We start from the raw sequence: 22065 nt of genomic DNA, 5'->3' as shown, positions 1-22065 counted from the left end.
ACGCATACTTAGGCCCAGAACAGACGGTGAAACGCAACTGCAACGAAACTGCAACTTTCTGATGATTCTGATGAATGAAACTGAAACTGAAAGTTTCAAACTGGTCGCGTCATGTGTGGTCTCTCAACGGACGCTATGGCAGAAACTTAGATGTAACTCAAGAGTAACTAGCAGTTGCAGTTTCGTTTCACCGTCTGTTCTGGGCCTTATAACACGCGGTTGGCTCGCCTCGCCGGATCCCTTTCCGGGTTGATATGTATGTGTGCTATGATCTTAAATGATCTGATGATGACGAATAAAACAACGGACTGTATATAAAACACTTGCATATATTTTAATAGGAAAGTTAACAAAACTCATGGAACAGCTAATGGTTATGACGTCATCTAATAGGCACGATCTAACGTACAGGCGACGGCACATCAAGCTAAAGTGCACTTTATTTGGTTATAATAAGAGCGATTTTTCAACAAAGTATAGTTTGATGTGACGTTGCCTGTTTCTAACATAGATATATTTTTCTATTTCGCATATTTCATACGATGACAAAATAACAGGTTTATAAAAATCAGCTCCTTGACCTAAGTAAGGTAGGATTCACACTAATATGTTAATTTGTGACGCACGTAGTGTCGTGACGCATCAGAACGGGATCGGTTTCATACATTTAATTTAGTATGGCAACGTTATCATTACTTACCATTACCGAATTCGTTCTGATGCGTCATGACACTATACATCAGACAAATATAAATCCACCTTAAGTAGTCAGCAATGTCTTTCAATTTATTTTTTATTAATGCATCACCACAACACAACTTCATAGTGTGAATCCAGGTTATCATTGTTTGTATAATTGTCATTTTAAACATATTCGATTACTCTCTTCAATTTCAATCTAAGTATACACTTAGGGGTAGATTTGCGACTCTTCATACACATAGTACGTATTCACATTCTGGGAGTGGGTAGTCAATGCGAAAAAACGCTCAACGGTTGGAATGTGCAGGTGTCAAAATGTCCATACAGACCGGCTGTTAGTGTGGCAAAAAGTATGAACGTCAAAAAGTCCCAGTGTCAAAATGTACATTATCACCATGGTTACAATAGTTTAGTGACAAATGGTACACATCACAAAATACAAGTACAACAAAAGGTGTGATTGATAAAATGATCAACTGATTTATTGTGTTCATGATTAAATTAATAAAATTTAATGTCAAAATGTTCAATGTTCTTGTAGTCCAGTCAATAGAGTTTTTTTGGGCATTTTTACCTTGATGCATTTAAACACGTGTTCACATTAGCTATTATACAATAAGACGCTTGTTTGAATAAACCCGAAGACATTTTAACTTCAGATCATTTTAACCATTGCTCATTTCGACGTTTATACTTTTTGCCACACTAACAGCCGGTCCGTATGGACATTTTGACACCTGCACATTCCAACCGTTGAGCGATTTTTCGCATTGACTACCCACTCCCATAATGCGTATTCATACAATACTTATATGTCTATTGCATAACTAAGTCAGTACCTGAGGTAGGAGGAGGGAGGGTGTTTCTGTTGACGTCAAACGTCATAGACTAAGAGCTGGTGAACGCCAGACCTACGTCATTTTGTAAAAGCTGAAAGTTTGTCAGCGTATGCTCCCAATATAGGCTAGAATATTGGTGAATCATGAAGTTTGGGTCATCGTGGCTTTGGGAGCTACCATAAAAAAACTGTCTGGCAAGGAGTTAGAACTGTCCACTTCTAATCATTGTCCAAATATTACAGTCTATTGAATATACAGAAAAAGTTGGTGGTAAAAGTTAGGCTAACGTTACACACTTACACCATAAAAGCTGATTTTTATATAAAATATTAGAGCAATAATTGGAAGTAGTTTCCTCATCAGGCAGACAGTTTTGACAGTTCCAACTCCATGCCAGACAGTTTTTTTAGGATAGCTGCCAAAGCCACAATGACCCAAACTTCATGATTCACCAACATTCTATCCTATATTGGGAGCATACGCTGACCCACTTTCAGCTTTTATAAAATGATGTAGGTCTGACGTTCACTAGCTCTCTATCAGAGAGACGTCAGACACAACTTCAGATTTGTATGCTCTGTGACGTCATAATATGTCGATGCCACCTCTCCCGTGCCGCTCCCAGACCTTTGCACTGACTTAGCACTAGACCTAATACATTGGTCATCACAAAAATCGGCCCACCTACGTTTTACAGGAAAACTCGTTTCTACTGACACAATCATGGTGCCCCAACAATATTGGTGTTATTTGAAAGCCCAATAAATATCCTTAAAGACAAACACATTTAATTTCCTAATAAACGATTAACATATACAATAAATGTGACTTGAAAAAAGACCTCACTTTGGGCTCACCTCTGGGATCAATTAGACCAATTTTTATGGTTATAAAACCAAATAATGATCTCACGTGTCTCTTTATCAGATGGATAGCGATTAATCCCAACTTAACAGTTTTATAGCCATAAAAGTTGGCTCAAGCGTGACTACCTATTTTTTGAAGAAGTGACTCTGGATTCTTCTCCAGACACATTTTTGGGGTAAAAACCTTTCCTTTAATGAAATGAAGTTTAGAACTAGGCTTTTAAATGGTAATATAGTATAGTAATATTGGTGGGTAGCGGGGATGCATACGTTTGAAAGTGCTTGTCGCGGGTGGGTCGATTTTTATGATGACCAGTGTAGTTTACTCATTTTGGCGCCATACAAAATTACAATAGCCTACGAGTACACAGCTACGCATTCTAGACGGATAATTCGTATAATCATTCTATCAACAATAATTGAACTCTAAAATAGACAATGGTATAGAATTGGCTAGTTCAGTTTAACATTGGATAGCGAATTTTGTGACAGCGAAAAACATGTTAAGCAAATTCAAGCTTATTGGTTAATAAAATAACAATATTTAGACCAATCACAGGTTTGGACTATTGTCATGGTTTGTGAGTAGAGGCCGGTAAATCTATTCTCATAAATAAAACACTGGATACTTAACTTTCACATAATATTGCCTCATTTTAATACAATTCATCACTTAGTACAAAAGCGCGCGGAGCCGTCCACGCGTCCCTCTATTCTGACGTTTCTAGTGTGACATTGACATTACGTCAACGTCACTATGACAGCAGATCATTGGCATAACGATACCGTTATTTTAACGTCTTATATTTTTCACAATTAACAGTAGTTTCGGAAAAATTGTCACAAACCGTGTAATAGAATAGTTCAAGCGTTGAAAAAAATTTGTGGTAAAACATTTGATCAACAGCCGTACTCAGAATACAATGGCGACCAAAAAGCTCGGTCTAACAAACACAGGCACTTACATACACGCTAACAGTTATAATTTGAGTACAACAATCATTGTAGAACGTAGATGGATACCATTACACTTAGCGGCACAAAAATCGGCCCGATCAGAAAATGTTCTTACAAATATGCTCAAATCACAGTCTTATAATACAGGGTGGCCCTATAAGTATGGGTCCAACAAAAGGGATTGATTCTAATGGCTCCAATGAAACGACTTTTATTCGCTGTAAGAGAAAACAAAGTTAATAGGTATTCATAATTATTGAAATGCTTATAATATCGTCTATAAATAGTAATTATGGAGTAATTTATTTGTGAGACTGTAATGTGAGCATGTTTGCATCAAAATATCAGGGTGTTCGATTTTTGTGACATTGAGTGAAATTTCTAACAAAATTCGATAACTAAAAACATACAAAAGCTGCTGCAAGGATCTTTATAATTTATTTATCTTTAAATAACAGCAATAAATTAGTGTCATTACAAGTTATTTGATTACTTCAACATAATTTCAGCCATAGAACGTCCACTGCTGAACATTTGATTACTTAAAAAACTTCTCTATGGAATACATTTGTGACGTCCACTGTATTTGAAAGACAACTTGTAGAATTATTTATTGCTCAAATATAAATATACAGTCGTGGTCAACTAATTAGGGACAGATAGAATACTAAGCAATACTAAGTGTTCATATCCTATTATTGTGAGCTTCATTCGATATTACTGACTGTTACTTTGTAAACATATTGAATATCAAGTACTTTTTAACAGAATACAATAACAACAAAAAAAAACTTACTAACTTAATAAAAAATCTTAATCAAATCACATGAATCGGTAATTATGGTACGGACGGTCTGGCCACCTAATTAGGGACGCTTAAGTTTTTACTTCTAAATTAAAAAAAAATGAAAAGTAATAACTTTTATTCTGTTCATTTGTAATTTCGGCGTCAATTTGAAAAGCGAAATTCTTATTTTGCGAGTTAAAAACTCATCAAATTATTAAAGGTAATGGGCTGAAAGAAAAGCAACAATGCGCTAAGTTATAATCAATCTTTATCAGTGTGGATGGCCATACCGGTAAATTGCAGATCATCTGAAATGTTCCAAAAACATGAATCTACGATGCAGTGGCTTATTTCAAAATCATGAAACCACAGAAAGTATGCCTAGAAGGAAGAGGCCAATAAAAACAACCCACAAGATGATCGCAGAATGGTCACTCTCGCAAAGAGAGACCCCTTTAAGGGTTTCGTTCTGATCAAGAGCGAGATTTTTGGACCAGAACCGACTGCTGGAGTATCTGCGAGGACCGTCAGAAGGCGACTGGTGGAGGCAAAGCTTGTAGGAAGAGTTCCTCGAAAAGTTCCACTACTGAAGATGGAACACAAAGAAGCAAAATTGGCGTTTGCAAGAAAGTATGGACATTAGGCTTTTGCTCAATGGATAAATGGGCTGTTTCTGATGAGACCAAGATAAATCTTATTTCATCCGATGACAGACAATACGTGTGACGACCTGTAAAGTCCGAAATGATACCAAAGTAAACGAAGAAGCAGGTGAAACATACAGACGGCAATATAAAAATCTGGGGCTGTTTTTCTAGACATAGAGTGTAACCTATAAAAAGAACTGAAGTTAAACTTGAGCAATTCCAATACAAATAAATATTGTAGAAAACGATGCTATCGTATGCTGAAGAAGTCTTACCAGTCTCATGAACATTTCAACACGATAACGACCCAAAACATACCGCGTACTCTGTTTAATCGTTCCTAGCGCAACAGTCAGTGACGGTACTAGATTGGCCCGAAAACAACTCAGATTTAAGCCCTATAGAGCTTATGGTATGAAACGAAGGAAAAAGTTGCAGCTCAACGTACTGGCACTAAAAATCAGCTTTTCGTGGCATTTAATGGTGTTTGGAATAATATTTCTTTAGAAACCTGTAATGATTTGATTGCATCCATGCCGCGCCGATGTCAAATGGTTATAACCAACAAAACCAACCATGTTGGTTATAAAAATACGTTTGATGATTTTGTTTTGTAGCCTATATTTATTAATGAAAACTTTTTATGTTAAACACTTAAATAATTTCCAATTTATTTACATTTACAGTGAAAGTGTTACGTGTCCCTAATTAGTTGTCCATCCCTAGGTCAATAAATGTGTAGGTGGCAATGATTTATTTATTTTAAAAATATTGATCGCAACTAGCTAGTTTCTTTTCTGGCCTTTAAATATTTAGAATACTAGCCAAATTACTTGTTATTAATAGGCACAAGCTACAAAGCCTCGTAAAGATTTTTTTTCGGACTGGAGAGACGGTCTTGTGTTTTAGTCATATAACGTCCCTAATTAGTTGACCACGACTGTATTTATTCAACACAAATCATTTGTCCTTTGCGGGATTCCAAGTTGCAGCCACTGAGTTGTAGTAATTTAGATGCATTATAGATCCTTGCAGTACTTTGCCAATATTAAAGGACAAAACCACTTAAAATATAACAATAACTATGTAACCTAATAGACCTTGTTACATACAACAATTGATTTGAGAATATATTGTCACTTAATACATATTTCAGTCATACATTTTTATTTATACACATTCTATATACATCTATACATGTTTATATATTTTTCATTTTTGATACATTATTGTTCGCATTTCTCACATACACATTTATGTTTATTTCTATGTCAAAGTATAGCTCATGCAATGTAGGGTATATTTGTTAGACAGCACACTGATTTTGTAACTTAAGGCAAGGGCATACATTTCAAAATGCAATGGAGAAATTCTTAGGTTTATGTGCAGTCAGCGTCAAATAGTTCGTGGCACCTAAAGTAGCCTAAAAGTTCGCAACACGTCTTTATTACAATAGGCTAGATGACAAAATTTCAATTATTTGTCCGTCAGACAGATAATTAGAAAATATTAGACTCATATTTTTCATTTTCTTTCATAATTAAATAATAAAAGTGCTACATCGAGTTGAAATGGCGCGTTACGTCACGCTTGAGTAGATTTTTTACTCAAAAGTGACGTCACGCGACATTTCAACTCAATACCTATAATACTGTAATTATTCGATTATGAAAAATAAATTAAAAACATTGTGTCCAAAATGTTTTTATTATCTGTCTGACGGACTAAATAGAATTTCGATTTCATTACCCAGTCATCATCCCATGGAATAAGATAGTATTTTCAACTTTCTGGCCACTTTGGGTGTCACAAATTATTTGACGCCTGACTGTATCATATATTGTATGAAGCAATGTAAGGCAATAAGGATTAAAATGCAGTGGCAAATAATGATGATTAAATAGTTGCCTTATTTAAAGTAATTGTCAACAAATGGCAACAAATTTTATTAAAACTTTATTACGTATAATGGGAAGGCTTCTATCTAACCGTACTTTAACCCTCCAAACCGTTCACAATTTTAAAAGCTTTTAGTTAAAATTTTCAAACATATTTTCGACCGTATTCCGTCTGAATAAAGTTCAAAATACGGTGGCAAAAGTTCCAGGCCGACAATTTTATAATTCTACGTGTACCTCGCGTAGTATTCGGACAGCGTTATATTACTATATTTAGCTTTTATATTTTAGACTTTATCTCGTCTAAATAAAGTTCAAAATACGCTGGCAAAATTACAGACCGATAATTCTGTAACTATTTTCCCCCACAATAAACATATTTTGGGCCTTATTTCGACTGAATAAAATTCAAAATACAATGGCAAAAACTCACCCAGACCTACAAGTTATACAATCCTACGTATAACTAGCACAGTATTCGGACAGCGTCTCCATACCTTGCTTACATCGCTTCTGTAATTTTATTATTTAACTCTTGAAACATATTTTGAACATTATTCCATCTTAATAAAGTTCAACATACGGTGGCAAAAATGCAAAAATCCAGGCAGGATTCTTTAATTTAATGTACAACTCATATTGAACCTTACTCCGTCTTAACAAAGTCCAAAATACAGTAGCAAAAACTCACCCTGACCGACTATTTCTTCTTCTACGTATAACTGGCACAGTATTCGGACAGCGTCTTCATACCATGCTTATCGATCACCGTACTTCTGAATTCTATTATTTTACCTTTAAAAACGTATTTTGAATCTTATTCCATCTCAATAAAGTCCAAAATACAGTGGCAACAACTCACCCAGACCGACAATTTCTTCTACGTATAACTAGCACAGTATTCGGACAGCGTCTTCATACCTTGCTTACCGACCCTCACACTTCTGTAATTTTATTATTTAACTCTGGAAACATATTTTGAACCGTACCCCATGTTAATAAAGTCCAAAATACAGTAGCAAAAACTCACCCAGACCGACTATTTCTTCTTCTACGTATAACTAGCACAGTATTCGGACAGCGTCTTACTTCACTTCTGTAATTTTATTATTTAACTCTTGAAACATATTTTGAACATTATTCCATCTTAATAAAGTTCAACATACGGTGGCAAAAATGCAAAAATCCAAGCAGGATTCTTTACTTATATGTACGGACAGCACATCAACCTAAACACAGTGGCGTCTTATCTCGTTGTAATACAGGCTATTTTGCAACAAAAATGTATAGGTTGATGTGCTGTCGACTGTAAAACTCATATTGAACCTTATTCCATCTTAATAAAGTCCAAAATACAATGACAAAAACTCACCCAGACCGACTATTTCTTCTACGTATAACTAGCACAGTATTCGGACAGCGTCTTCATGCCGTGTTTGCCGACTACCCTTGTGTTGTGTCCGGTTACGAACGGGTTGATGTGCGGGTTGTGGAGTTCGGACACTTGGGTTGAGGATGCGGTGGCCGGATCGCCTGAGCCGGACAGACTGCCTAGCCTGGAATGAGAGATTTTTTTATTGAAAGACACACACATACTAGCTCAGAGAGAACTTAACTATACAGGGTGGAATTTTGTAATGCCACCTGGAGGGAAAGTACTCTCAATACTGTAGATAGAATTTATTTTTTCAAAGAAAACATTCCTTTATTTTTGAAAAGAAATAGAACTGCATTCAAAGATTTTCTTTCGAATAGATACAGGGTGACTTTGTTATCAATATCCCTTTAGGAGCAACTCAGAATCAGTAACTTAATCGATTTACGTAAAGAAAACATTATTTTTAATTATTTTTATTCACTGCGCACGGTTTCAAAATTGACTCACAATTTGCTTCGTTCATAGAATACGTACACACAGTTAAATACAAAGCTAAATAGACATAATGGTACGCGAAAATAAGCCTTAACCTTTAAAAATTAATATATGGGCACCAGAGAATTAGATTTTCAATAATATTTTTACTACGAAATATATCACAATTAAAAATAATTAAGATAAAGTTGTAATGTTAAATTGTTCTATAGTTTATTTAAAAAAATTGGACACTGATTGCAGACACCCTGTATTAGATTTGAGCACCAGCTAATAAATGCCAGTCCGCTTATGCGTGTAACACTTCATAAAAACAAAAAGACTTACCAAAACTCATTCCCAGGAAGCGCATTCCCGTCCCACGGGTAATTCATCACCAACAACTTCCCTTCATGTTCTCCCGTCAACTTGGCAGACGGCTCCCGATTCTCCAGCTGAACATTAATCCCACCTCTAGGATGTCTTTTACTCTCCAAGAATATCCTCTTCTCCACGCTGAATAGGTTCACAATCCCACTGCTGGGACGTATGTACGCGAAATTGACGTCGGATACGTGGTTCAGAAGGTCCTTTTTGAGGAAAGAGCGGATTCGTTCGAGGAACGTTAGGATGTATACGTCGTTTTGGTGGCGAGATAGTGACCAAACGCCAAGACCTGGAAAATAAATTGACAGTAATATTATCTAAATAATATAACTCAAAGACTGACTCACTGACTGACTGACTGACTCACAAGTGATCTATCAACGCACAGCCCAAACCAGTGGACGGATCGGGCTGAAATTTGGCATGCAGGTAGATGTTATGACGTAGGCATCCGCTAAGAAAGGATTTTACGAAACTCCACCCCTAAGGGGGTAAAATGAGATCCACGCGTATGAAATCCCGGGCGGCCGTTAGTCAGAACATATAATCACATTTCTCGGACAAAAACTTAAAAATTGCCATTATTTTTGGATCTTAACACACGGTAATAAAGTCCAAAATAATTTTATTACTATTCTACCATTGACTGATTGAGGGTTAAATTATATTTTCCTAATATTAGGAAATATTATGAAGAAGTTCATTGTAACACCAAGAGATGGCGTTGTATATCGTATATTAGATCGCGGTAGTTAAATGAATATTATGTAGTCTACACTAATATTATAAAGAGGAAAACTTTGTTTGTTTGTTTGGTTGTAATGAATAGGCTCAAAAACTACTGGAACGTTTTTAAAAATTCTTTCACCATTTGAAAGCTACATTATCCACGAGTAACATAGGCTAAATTTTATTTTGGAAAAAATAGGGTTCCGTAAAATATGTAGATAATGTAGTCCACGCGCGCGAAGCCGCGGGCGGAAAGCTAGTAGTAAATAAATATGTAGTGAACCGTATCGAAATACATACTCTCTTAACGTGATACACTTTCGCGGCAAATAATAGAAAGAAAGTGTTATTTTGTTAACTAAATAGTGAACTTTGAATCGTGCACAAAACGATAAATAAATAAAGCAGTATAGCTATTTAAGTTACAAACTATCATTTTTTTTTTTTTTTTTTTTTTTTTTTTATGCTAGACAAGGCAGGTATTTGTATTTAAGTGCAATTATTATCCTAGCTACAATCAAGTAGGTGATATTTATGAGTAAATCTAATTCCACTTCATTTATCATCATCATCTCAGCCATAGGACGTCCACTGCTGAACATAGGCCTCCCCCAATGCTTTCCATGTTGCCCGGTTGGTAGCGGCCTGCGTCCAGCGCCTTCCTGCTACCTTCACGATGTCGTCGGTCCACCTTGTGGGTGGACGTCCCACGCTGCGTTTTCCTGTACGCGGCCTCCACTCCAGAACCTTGCTGCCGCATCGGCCGTCAGTTCTGCATGCTATGTGCCCTGCCCATTGCCACTTCAGCTTGCTAATCCGTCGGTGTCATAAATACACTCGACATCAAATAAATCGCACCTCCCGCGACAAGCATTTTCAAACGTATGCTTTCCCCACTTCCCACCAATATTGGCACCATTTGAAAGCCTAGTTCTAACCTTCATTTCATTAAAGGAAAGGTTTTTACCCCAAAAATGTGTCTTTAGAAGGATCCAGAGTGAAGTGACTCTTCAAAAAATAGGTAGTTACGCTAGAGCCAACTTTTATGGCTATAAAACTGTTAAGTTGGAATAAATCGCTATCCATCTGTTAAAGAGGACACGTGAGATCATTATTTGGTTTTATAACCAAAAAAATTGGTCTAATTGATCCCATAGGTAGGCCCAAAGTGAGGTATTTTTTCAAGTCACATTTATGGTATTGTTAATCATTTATTAAGAAATTAAATGTGTTTTTCTTTAAGGATATTTATTGGGCTTTCAAATAACACCAATATTGTTGGGGCACCATGATTGTGTCAGAAGAAAATCGTTAAAGTTCGCGTCGCGGAAGGTGCGGTTTATTTAATGTTGAGTATAGAAAGGTATAAAAACCAACACTCACCACATCCAATCACATTCACAAACGCGTCCTTCTCCGCTTCCTTGGCCCTGTGCTCCGCTTCAAGCAGCGCGCTCTCCGCTAGCACGCTTATCCGCTTATAGTATACTTCATTGTCGAACACTACTGTATCGCCGATTGGTATGTACCGGTCTGTGTATTGCTTCTCTTCCGATTTCGTTTCTATTGTTACGTATGAGATTAGTTCTTCGTAGGTTACGCTGTGCACCTGAGTGAAAAAGAAAACAAAATTTTAATTAAAAATTATTACAATGCGCGAATTGTGGAAATCATTGGGGGAGGCCTATGTTCAGCAGTGGACGTCTTATGGCTGAAATGATGATGATGATGAAAATGCGCGAAATTGCTTTTTGAAATTGAAACACCAATTTCGCTTATTACGCTTTCGATAGATTAGATGATGATGATTGATTAGACGCTATTAGATCATCTAATTTAAATGGTGTGACGTAGTGTTGTTGGGATATCGATAATTACTATCGATAGTACTGAAGTTTTAGCTAGTCATGTCGATACTATTTAACTATGGATATCGATACAATCAAACTATCGATATCGATATTTTTTCCTTTTTTAACTAAAGCCTGGTCTGTGAGCACGTAGAATTTTGTAAAATGACCCCAAGCTTGGACATAATTCTACGTGCTCACACACCAGACTATAGACAACTATTAGGTACAGTTAAGACTATGAAGTAGTATATTGATAATAAAGGCAAATAGGTAACTATCAGTAGTATCGATGTTATATCCAGTCGTAGGATATCTCGAGTCATATCGATATAGATTTTCGAGGTCGATTACCCACCTGATAGAATTCTGCCCACATTTGCCGCCACATATGCCTGGCCGACTGGTTATTTCGCACGTAAGTAGTCTTCAGTACATTGAGGCAAGTTGTAGGCGTGACCTCTTCACCATAACCATTCTCAAGGCGGTTCTGCTGTTCAGTTATTACGATATCCTCGTAATCCATACGGTTGGTACGCTCGAAACGAGCGCCTATTTGACCTGGAATTAATTTAATTAAAATTAATTGGAAGAATTTCTAGTGCGAAACTTTTATGAAATAGCAATGCTAATCGATAATCGACTATCACAAAATATCGATACTCTAAGTCTACGTCATATCAATAGTATCACTATCGAATCTTAATGGTATGTCAATTTGGTAATCCTACTAATATTATAAAGGCAAAAGTTTGGATGTCTGGATGTTTGTTACTCTTTTACGCAAAAACTACTGAACGGATTTTGATAAAACTTTACAGTATTATTGTGTATAAACCCGAATAACATATAGGTTATAATTTATGACGAAACTAAATTTCACGCGGGTGAAGCCGCGGGCAATAGCTAGTAGAAAATAAAATGACTATCGATAGTTCACCTCGAAAACTATCGATACTCAGGCATCACTACATTTTTTTATAGCCTTACCCACAATAACAGCGTGTGTCTCCGCATCATCATCGCTCTCAACCCCTTCATTATGCCTGGATCCATTGTTGATGCATTCCGTAGGGCTGCTAACATATACAAAGGCTGATAACTTCATCTCATCGTAGCTTAGACAGTTTTCTAGGAGTAGCGGTGGCTTCTGTTGTAATGTGCCCACTGATTCCCAGCCGTCTTCGCTGTAAGGTATTAAAAATAGAAACATTAAAGTTATTTGTAAAGCGACGCTTTTATAATGCACTTTCACACCCTTACTCCTTAAAAAACTCATAAAAACTCATTTATTTCTGTAAATAGGCTTCTAAAATGCACTTTTACACGTCCCAGTATTAACCCTACTACTGCTTCGGGACAATAAATGGGCCAGTGCTGAGAAGAAGCAGCGCAAGAAACTCAGTCACTATTGTCAGCCTCTTTTTCAAGGTTTAACCTGTATTTTCTTACTGTAAGCTGATTACTTAATTATTAAATTTTTAATGTATTTTGTACATTGTTTCTTCATAATGAAAGCTCTTTTATCCTGATATTAAAAGTAATTAATGTGTGTGATCAGTAGCAGTGTAAATATACTCAACATCAAATAAACCGCACCTTCCGCGGCGCCAACTTTAAAGATTTTCTTCTGACACAATTATGGTGCCCCAATAATATTGGTGTTATTTGAAAGCCCAATAAATATCCTAAAAGAAAAACACATTTAATTTCTTAATAAATGATTAACATATACCATAAATTAATGTGACTTGAAAAAAGATCTCACTTTGGGCTCACCTCTGGGATCAATTAGACCAAATTTTATGGTTATAAAACCAAATAATGATCTCACGTGTCCTCTTTAACAGATGGGTAGCGATTAATCCCAACTTAACAGTTTTATAGCCATAAAAGTTGGCTCAAGCTTAACTTCCTATTTTTTGAAGAAGTGACTCTGGATCCTTCTAAAGACACATTTTTGGGGTAAAACCCTTTCCTTTAATGAAATGAAGTTTAGAACTAGGCTTTCAAATGGTGCCAATAATATTGGTGAGAAGTGGGGATGCATACGTTTGAAAATGCTTGTCGCGGGAGGTGCGATTTATTTGATGTTGAGTGTAGATGGATTTTTTTCCCAATGAGAAACAGGGTTACTCGTTCGGGTGTGACTTGTTGGGAACAAACAATAATTTTGATATTTTCATCATATGATAACTTAGGCTGTATTCCTGTAGAGAGCCGTGTTGTATAGTAATATTATTACAACGGAAAATACTTTGGAAATACACATTGTGGTACTACATACTTGTAATGCTTCAACCACACCAAGTGGTTGAAGCTTAATAGGTGTGATTTTACAATCAAAATGTATCCAAAAAAAATACCTTTCTTGTCCAGTCACCAATTTGTAGGTATCCTCTGGGCCCATGAAGACAGCCGCTCGCTTCTTCAGTAGCCTGTCGATCAGTTCTGGCACGGTCATGTCTTTGTAGAAGGCCTTCTCTATGCTCGAACCGAACTCTCTGGAATAATAAGATACTTATTTTAGTAAGTATATTATTTTTGGGTTATTTAGTTCCCACTGCAAGTGTATTATCCCATGTCCATCATGGGATACACTTACACACATACATGCAAGTACCATCTTTAATTCACCATAATTTAATTGTAATTAATGTGACTAAACATGTAAGCGCTTTGGTTTTCCTGTAAGCTTATTATGTTGCTCATCTACACTAATATTATAAAGAGGAAAACTTTGTTTCTTTGTTTGTTTGTTTGTTTGTTTAGTTGTAATGGATAGGCTCAAAAACTACTGGACCGATTTTAAAAATTCTTTCACCATTCGAAAGCTACATAACTCACGAGTAACATAGGCTAGATTTTATTTTGGAAAACAATAGGGTCCCGTAAAATATTTGGGATTTTCATAAGACGTGGAAAAGCGCCATCTATCGTCATTGCATAAAATCTTCTTGCGCCTGACAAAAATTTTTGAGGTACGTAAATATGAAGGCAAAGCTGTCAAACGCCATCTATCGACATCATTAGTAAATTAGTAACTAAATATTACATGTACTATGAATAGCGCTGTTCGTAAATAATATTGAAAATTTAATAAATAAAGATATATTTTATGTAATTGAACCATTCACTGTATGTACCTATTTGAATCATTCACTGTGTTTAAACGAGCAAGTCAAAGTGTTAATTAGTGACTTTTTACAAACTTCTTTGCAAATTCTTACTATGTGCCGCCATCTATCGAGATGAATATTAGGGTACGGTTCAGCGGCGGACAAATGGGATGGGCGCGTGGGCGATTGTAGTTAAATAGGATAAGAATTACCTACTTCGTTTTTATTTTCTGTATGTAATTTGTTAGTTTTTTGGTAGGGTCTTTATTTTAATTACTTAGGTTGGTAGGTACTTACTTATTTGATTTCAATGATAATTACTATAGGTACGTATAATTTTAGTAGAAAGAAAGGTAATTGCATGACTAAGTGACTCACTCACTCATCACGAAGTCTCAGAAACTACAAGTCTCACTGGCTGATCAAAGCCAGGTGATCAAAGTGAAATACACCTCCTTTTAGAACGTAGGTAGTCACTAAGACGAAATTTTGCAAAATTCAACCTTTATGGGAGTTAAAAAGGGGGTTGGAAGTCTGTATTGCAGTCCAGTAAGAGACTTGAAAGTTAAAATGTACGCTCACTATGATCTCTAGATATTGTGGAGGTGTACATAATATAGGTACTGTTCGGTACACTGTGGTACTGTGTACACATCGGTTTGCTGACGATATTGTGGTCATGGCAGAATCGTTGGAAGATCTTGGAACAATGCTCGAAGACCTTAATCGATTTTCCCAACAGGTAGGCCTGAGGGCGAACATGGACAAAACGAAGCTTATGTCGAATGTCCATGTTGCGCCCTACCCAGTTTCAGTTGGGAGCTCAATTCTCGAGATTGTCGACAAGTAGGTATGTCTACCTCGGACAAACGATCCAGCTATGTAGGTCCAATTTCGAGAAGGAGGTCAATCGTCGAATCCAACTCGGCTGGGCAGCGTTCGGGAAACTACGCAACATCTTTTCGTCCAAAATACCTCAATGCCTGAAGACTAGAGTGTATAACCAATGTGTGTTACCAGTGATAACTTATGGCTCGGAAACGTGGCCTCTCACTATAGGCCGTATACAGAAGCTCAGTTGCACAGCGTGCTATGGAGAGGGCTATACTTGGTGTTTCTTTGCGAGATCGAATCAGAAAGGAGGAGATCCGTAAACGAACCAAAGTCGCTGACATAGCCCAACGGATTAGCAAGCTGAAGTGGCAATGGGCAGGGCACATAGTACGCAGAACTGATGGCCGATGGGACAGAATGGTTCTGGAACGGAGGCCGCGTACCGGAAAACGTAGCGTGAGACTTCCACCTACAAGGCGGACCGACGACATCGTAAAGGTAGCAGGGAAGCGCTGAACGCAGACCGCTTCCAATCGATCAACACGGGAAGCATTGGGGGAGGCCTATGTTCAGCAGTGGACGTCCTATGGCTGAAATAGTGGTGGTGGTGGTGGTACATATACTGAAAATGTATCATTAGAAATCAACCACGCACGGGGGCTAAGGAGATAAAAGGAGGGTTGGAAGTTTATATTATGAAAGTCCTATGTGTTTAAAGTAAGAGAGTTGAAATTTAAAATGTATGCGCTATAGATGCTAAGAGCGGATTTTACGAAACTCCACCCCTAATGGAGTAAAACGAGGTCCACGCGTACGAAGTCGCGGGCGGCCGCTAGTTGATAAATAAATAAATAAACTGCCGGAACATAAGGGTATTTAGTCTCCACTGCAGGAGTATAGTAGCACTGGTAGTTCAAGGCCAGGTTGAAGGCAAGAAAGCACACGGTCGATCGCCAACCCGCTGGATAGATGCCATCACAAAGGCCACTGAGTCTACCATAGTCCAGTGTACTCGCGAGTTCGCGAAGCCTCTAGCGTCAGAAATGGAAGCACATCGCCAGGAGAGCTACCCTCGGAGATGACATCACCCCACCGTGTACACACGGCCACACTATTAACTATCCAATGAGGGCTATCGTTTTAGCGCTCACCAGTTAGCGCCACTGTAGAGTAAGGTCCTGTCACTTGCTAGTAGCGAAGACAGTGGCACCAACTGGTGAGCGCTAGTGGCAGGAGGACTATCGCATTTACACTCATCAAGATGGCGCCACTGTAGAGTAAGGTCCTGTCAATCGCCAGGGGTGCCAACTGTTAAGTATAAAAACGATAGCCCTCATTCCGTTTTTGGTCTAGCTCTCATCAAATGTTGATTCCTTGCGATAGAACGAGACGACATGACAGGCAATGGATAGTTAGCACTGTTGCGGATGGTACCTCGTCAGCGCAACCACGACCACTCTGACAAGAGTGCCCGACTAAGAAGAAGAGCAGGAGTATAACCATCTTTGATTGACTAGAGACAAACGCAGGAAAGTTTTCGAGTGGCTACCACAAGACGCAGTGTGCAGGCCTCTCACTAGGTGGACCGACGATCTAGTGAAGGTCGCGGGAAGTACCTGGATGCGGGCAGCGCAGGACCAGTCGTTGTAAAAATCTTTGGGGGAGGCCTTTGTCCAGCAGTGGACCTCATTTGGTTGAAACAAACGAAATGGAAAATTTGGCCTACACTCCCCACGCTGCACATATAGAAAAATAGAGAGGCTTGATGATTGCATAGATGTCCTTTAGTCTTTCTGGCAAACCGAAATTCACGTGGGCAAAAAAACCTAGTAAAGTATACATTGTTAGTTATCTTTATCATCATCATCATCATCATCATCTCGGCCATAGGACGTCCACTGCTGAACGTAAGCCTCCCCCAATCTTATCAAGTAGTTATCTTACCTTTTGTAAATGAGAAAATGTGTCATCAACAGCAGTACCCTCTCATGTATGACAGGATAGGTTGACGCTATGTTTTTCTTCAGTCTTTCGATCGGTCTGCGCATTTTGAGTCTCTCTAGTCTGAAAAAAAATACAGCAGCTTGAAAAGTATGCTAAGTGCTGATTTTTAATCGTCAGATATCTGAAGAATAAACTTGTAATTTTGACGTATTTCCCATACTGAGAGCTTACGCCTTTTTTCTGTGATATTGAGTTAGAGGAAAAAGATACTTAGTAATTGTTTAATTCTTTCTGGGATCTTTTTGTATCTATTATAGATCGTTTTATCCACGAAAACGCGCTCCATTATTCTTCTGCTGATATTTGAATGTTATTATCATCATCGTCTCAGCCATAGGACGTCCACTGCTGAACATAGGCCTCCCCCAATGCTTTCCACGTTGATCGATTGGTAGCGGCCTGCGTTCAGCGCTTCGCTGCTACCTTTACGATGTCGTCGGTCCACCTTGTAAGTGGACGTTCCACGCTGCGTTTTCCGGTACGCGGCCTCCATTCCAGAACCTTGCTGCCCCATCGGCCATCTGCGTACTATGTGCCCTGCCCATTGCTACTTCAGCCGTCGGGCTATGTCAGCGACTTTAGTTCGTTTACGGATCTCCTCATTTCTGATTCGATCTCGCAAAACACCAAGCATAGCCCTTTCCATAGCACGCTGTGCTGTGAGTGTTATCGCTACACGCTAAATCATCCATGAGTGCAGACGCACACTACAATAATGACGCTCGGATTGCTCGGATCAAACTCCCCGCACCTGCGTTTTCCTCAACCAAAAATTGGTGGGGCGCGTCTTCGTGGATGAAACTAACTATACCTTTATTCATATACAAAAGAACGCTATAGCGACATTATACGTATCATCATCTACCTAAAAATAGTTCCGTATAGAACACAAAAGAACCATAAAGCAAATTCACAGTTACGCTCATAATTTAAACGGCCATTCACATAATTGAGCCTGGGAAGTTCACGCTCCAAATCATTTTGATGTTTAAATAAATTAAATTCCGAGTTTTGTACTGTTTAGAGATACTTTTACTCGATTTCGGAGGTATAATGCTCGGCGCGGCGATTCCATGCTCTGTAGTTGGATCCGATTTAATAGAAACAGGCTGAATAAATTATATGGAAACCGGTTGAGTGGTTGGTGGTAGTTGGTACAGTTGGTAGATGTGAAAATTTACTTTCGACATCCGATTATGGCAAAAATGGTGGTAAGCACAGAACATTATCAACAGCACACATGCAAGCTCATGCTGCCTACTTTACCGACAAGTGTGTGTTGACAAGGACTAGATAAAAACTATGGATATGTAGTTTCAGTTATGGATACGGTTACGGATATAGGAATAATAATATTATACCGGCTTCGGTTACGGGTATTTTTTTATTTCGGATATCCGAAAGTTTCGGTTACGGTTACGGATATCTGTGCTTTAGAATGCAATTTGAAATAGTTGTCCAACACGGTTCATTAATGGCCGCACACTTTACATTGAATAAAAATCGATCTGGCAGGCCTTTGTTCAAACGATCATTGCAAACGTTGTGATAGGGATAGAGACATGCGATTTTTGGTTTTACAAAGATAATATGATAGAGAATAATACAAAGTAATAAAAACCACCGGTTATAGGGGCATTTTTTGGAGAAATTTATCAAACAACCAAAAAAACACGAATTTAAAAGCAGATTTTTTTCAAAAAGTATCATTTTTTATTATTTTTTGGACTTTTTAGTGTATTTTATGTATTTTTTTAGTATCGCCTGTTATTTAGCATTATTACTGTTTTTATTTTATCAGGATATACCGCTTAGTTCAAAAGTTATTACGTTTTCTTTACAATAAGTAATGGGAAGAAAAAAAATTCTATAAAAATTAAAAAAAAAATCTCAAAAATTTTTTGACCTCTTTTTTGTCGATAAAAATAGGTCTAGTTTCATCTATTTTCATATGTACACTTTAACGTGACTCACACTGTATAGGATTTATAAACGTACATACCTTATAGTCTCAATAGGAAACGGTATGGGAAAAGCCTTGCTCTTCTTGATAATCTCTTCGACGTCATCGGACAACTCCAATTTGGGCAGGTTAGCGCACTGACGTAACAGCTCATTCGTCTCCTTACTCATGCTGGGGAAACACCAGTCTGGTTTGCACCTGCAGAATAATAATATTGCTAGAATAGAATAGGATCTAAATTGTTAATGAAAGATATAGATAGGCTAAAAGAAGAATATTGTCACAAAAAATCAAATAAATTAGGAATAGCAACATGCTTAGCTCATATTGTTATAGCATTACATAAAAAGTCTAAAAAAATCAGTCCTTTTCCATATTTTGTAACCCTTACAAATCGTCACATATTTTGCTCTTAAGGTGAGATACAGGTGTAAACAGGGCCTTAGACAACCGATCTAAGACTCAATGGGTTGAAGTACCATCAATAAAGATGACACACAATCACTTTAAAAATTATTTGTTTGGACGAAATGACCATACTCAGTCCTTGACCTTTTTCTAGTGTTGTCTATTATTTAAAAACAAGTAAATAACACACAACAAAGGTTAGGTCTAGTTGCTGTGAAGAAATAAGCCTTACAGTGGGTCTAGACAAAGTGCAAATTATAATCGCAAACCAGTCGTCGAAAAGCCCCTTTTAAGTATGGAGTTTTGACGGATTCGATTTTCGATTCGATCAAAAAGTGCGTTTTGTCTAGGGGGGCAGTAGTCATGTGTCAAGTTTGTTCATACATACTTGAATATCAGTAGTAGCTGTAAGATTTACATTAATCAAAATAAATTTATACGGCGCAGCTCTCTTTACATTTACACAGTAAATAACATGTTCGAACATAAGCAAATAACTAGGTTTCTCAAAGCACTTACCAAGCTATACTCTGCCATTGCCTGATTACATCCATTATGGGAACTTTTGCCTGAAAACAATAAATCATAAAGTTTAATTTTAATGTCTACACCCAAGCTTCTTGGCACACATCTGTATACACTTGCCACACACAATCTAATAAAATGATTTTATCACTTTTGATTGTCAGCAAGTGTGTGTCAATCAATACCAGTGTTACAGGATGGGAATTCAAGTAAACAGTGTTATTTGTTTGGGTGTGACACATTGGGAACAAGTAAACGAAACACAAATAAGGATACAGAAGCTCACAAATTATTTATTTTGAAATAAAATAAAATTAAAAAACTAATAAGTTTCAAATTGATTCCATTTTAAAATAAAATTTGTAAGTGTTTGTCTGTAGAACTATGGAGTACCTACCTAATGCTACTTCAAGCTGCATTTTTACAAAAGTAAGTACCTACATAACTGTATTTCTTTACGAAAAATCTCCCACTTGTGTAAGATGCCGTATTGCGTATGTATTAATACATCAAATGCCCTACATTCTCTCAAGACTTATACTGGTACAAAATTACCCGTAATATCACAAAACACTGACTCAATTCATGACTAATCGTATGTTATTTTGTTTTTCGATTAATTGCTAATGATTTATGTAAATACGTAGGTGGCGAGATTTAAATGTACTTACCAAAACTTGCCTGTGCAGTAACAACGCCACAGGCAGAAACTTCAACAAAATCATAAAACAGATGTTTTTGCGAAAACAATTAGCAACTGGTCATTTGCTTGCGGTTAATAATTGCGAACGAAATAACGAATCACTATCCATTTACAAACGAACCCAAACCATCGGTGATCGCACGCAGAAAATTGCTTGCTTGGCTTTTGACAATTGATTGACTGAGTGACAGACACACAGTCACAGATATAGATAGATGCAGCATGTGAAAAAATTTGTATGAAGCCGAGCGTGCCACTTTTTAAACGTCATTAGTGTCATTTTAGCGAATTTTAGTGATTGCCGCAACGTAAAAATAATCGTATCATCGTACTGCATTCGCAAAGTCATCGAAAGATATCGTGTGACTCGATTCGACAATTAATTAATTCCGATAAAACTGATAATTTGTTAAATACAAAACCAAAAACATCTTTATTTACCTTTTTAAATAAATTAATTCTTACAAATCGTAAAAACTCGTTATTAAACAGTACTGTACCGTTATTCGAAGCCTTTATAATGAGAGTAGTGTCTGTCTTTTCCTGTTTGAGTACTAGTTTTGACGTATAATCTGCCCACGTGACTTCCGCTCCGGTCCCCCACCGCCTAAGCACGCCTCAATTAACGACACTAGCGCCACCAACGGTAGCTCGAAACTAGGTTTCGATATTCTCGCCATTGGTGTTTTAGTTCCCGTTCGAGACGGTCGTAGAATTAGCTCCGCTAGTTCGCGACCCATCTCACAGGTACTAGTCGTGACGTGATTCAGGTAAAATATTACCATCATAATGTAAGTACTTCTAAATTATTATGTACTGGCTGAAAACTTATAAAAATTACTGTGATTACTTATTTCGCAGTGTAATTTATTTTTACAACGGTGTTACCGTTCGGGGGTAGATTGCATTCAATCTAACTCAGTGTAATTTTAAATAATTATCTTTCTTCTCTAGTAATACTTGTACCTAACGGTAGTCTGTTAGACGTGTTTTAA

The 22065-nt window shown here is 37.4% G+C and overlaps 1 protein-coding gene across 1 annotated transcript; it reads right to left on the bottom strand.

Moving 5' to 3' along the window:
• Positions 1-5785: 5785 nt before the first annotated feature.
• Positions 5786-21236, bottom strand: LOC135083169 (uncharacterized). Its single transcript, XM_063977903.1, has 10 exons — positions 21039-21236; positions 20362-20411; positions 19474-19632; positions 17412-17531; positions 13881-14018; positions 12505-12701; positions 11873-12075; positions 11048-11273; positions 8897-9224; positions 5786-8252 (listed from the first exon to the last, which is right to left on the bottom strand). The coding sequence occupies exons 1-10, from the start codon at positions 21090-21092 to the stop codon at positions 8087-8089; spliced, it is 1641 nt and encodes a 546-aa protein (XP_063833973.1). The 5' UTR covers positions 21093-21236; the 3' UTR covers positions 5786-8086.
• Positions 21237-22065: the final 829 nt, after the last annotated feature.

Source organism: Ostrinia nubilalis, chromosome 23 (genome assembly GCF_963855985.1).
Source record: "Ostrinia nubilalis chromosome 23, ilOstNubi1.1, whole genome shotgun sequence".
NCBI lineage: Eukaryota > Metazoa > Arthropoda > Insecta > Lepidoptera > Crambidae > Ostrinia > Ostrinia nubilalis.
This window is presented reverse-complemented; position numbering and strand designations above follow the sequence as displayed.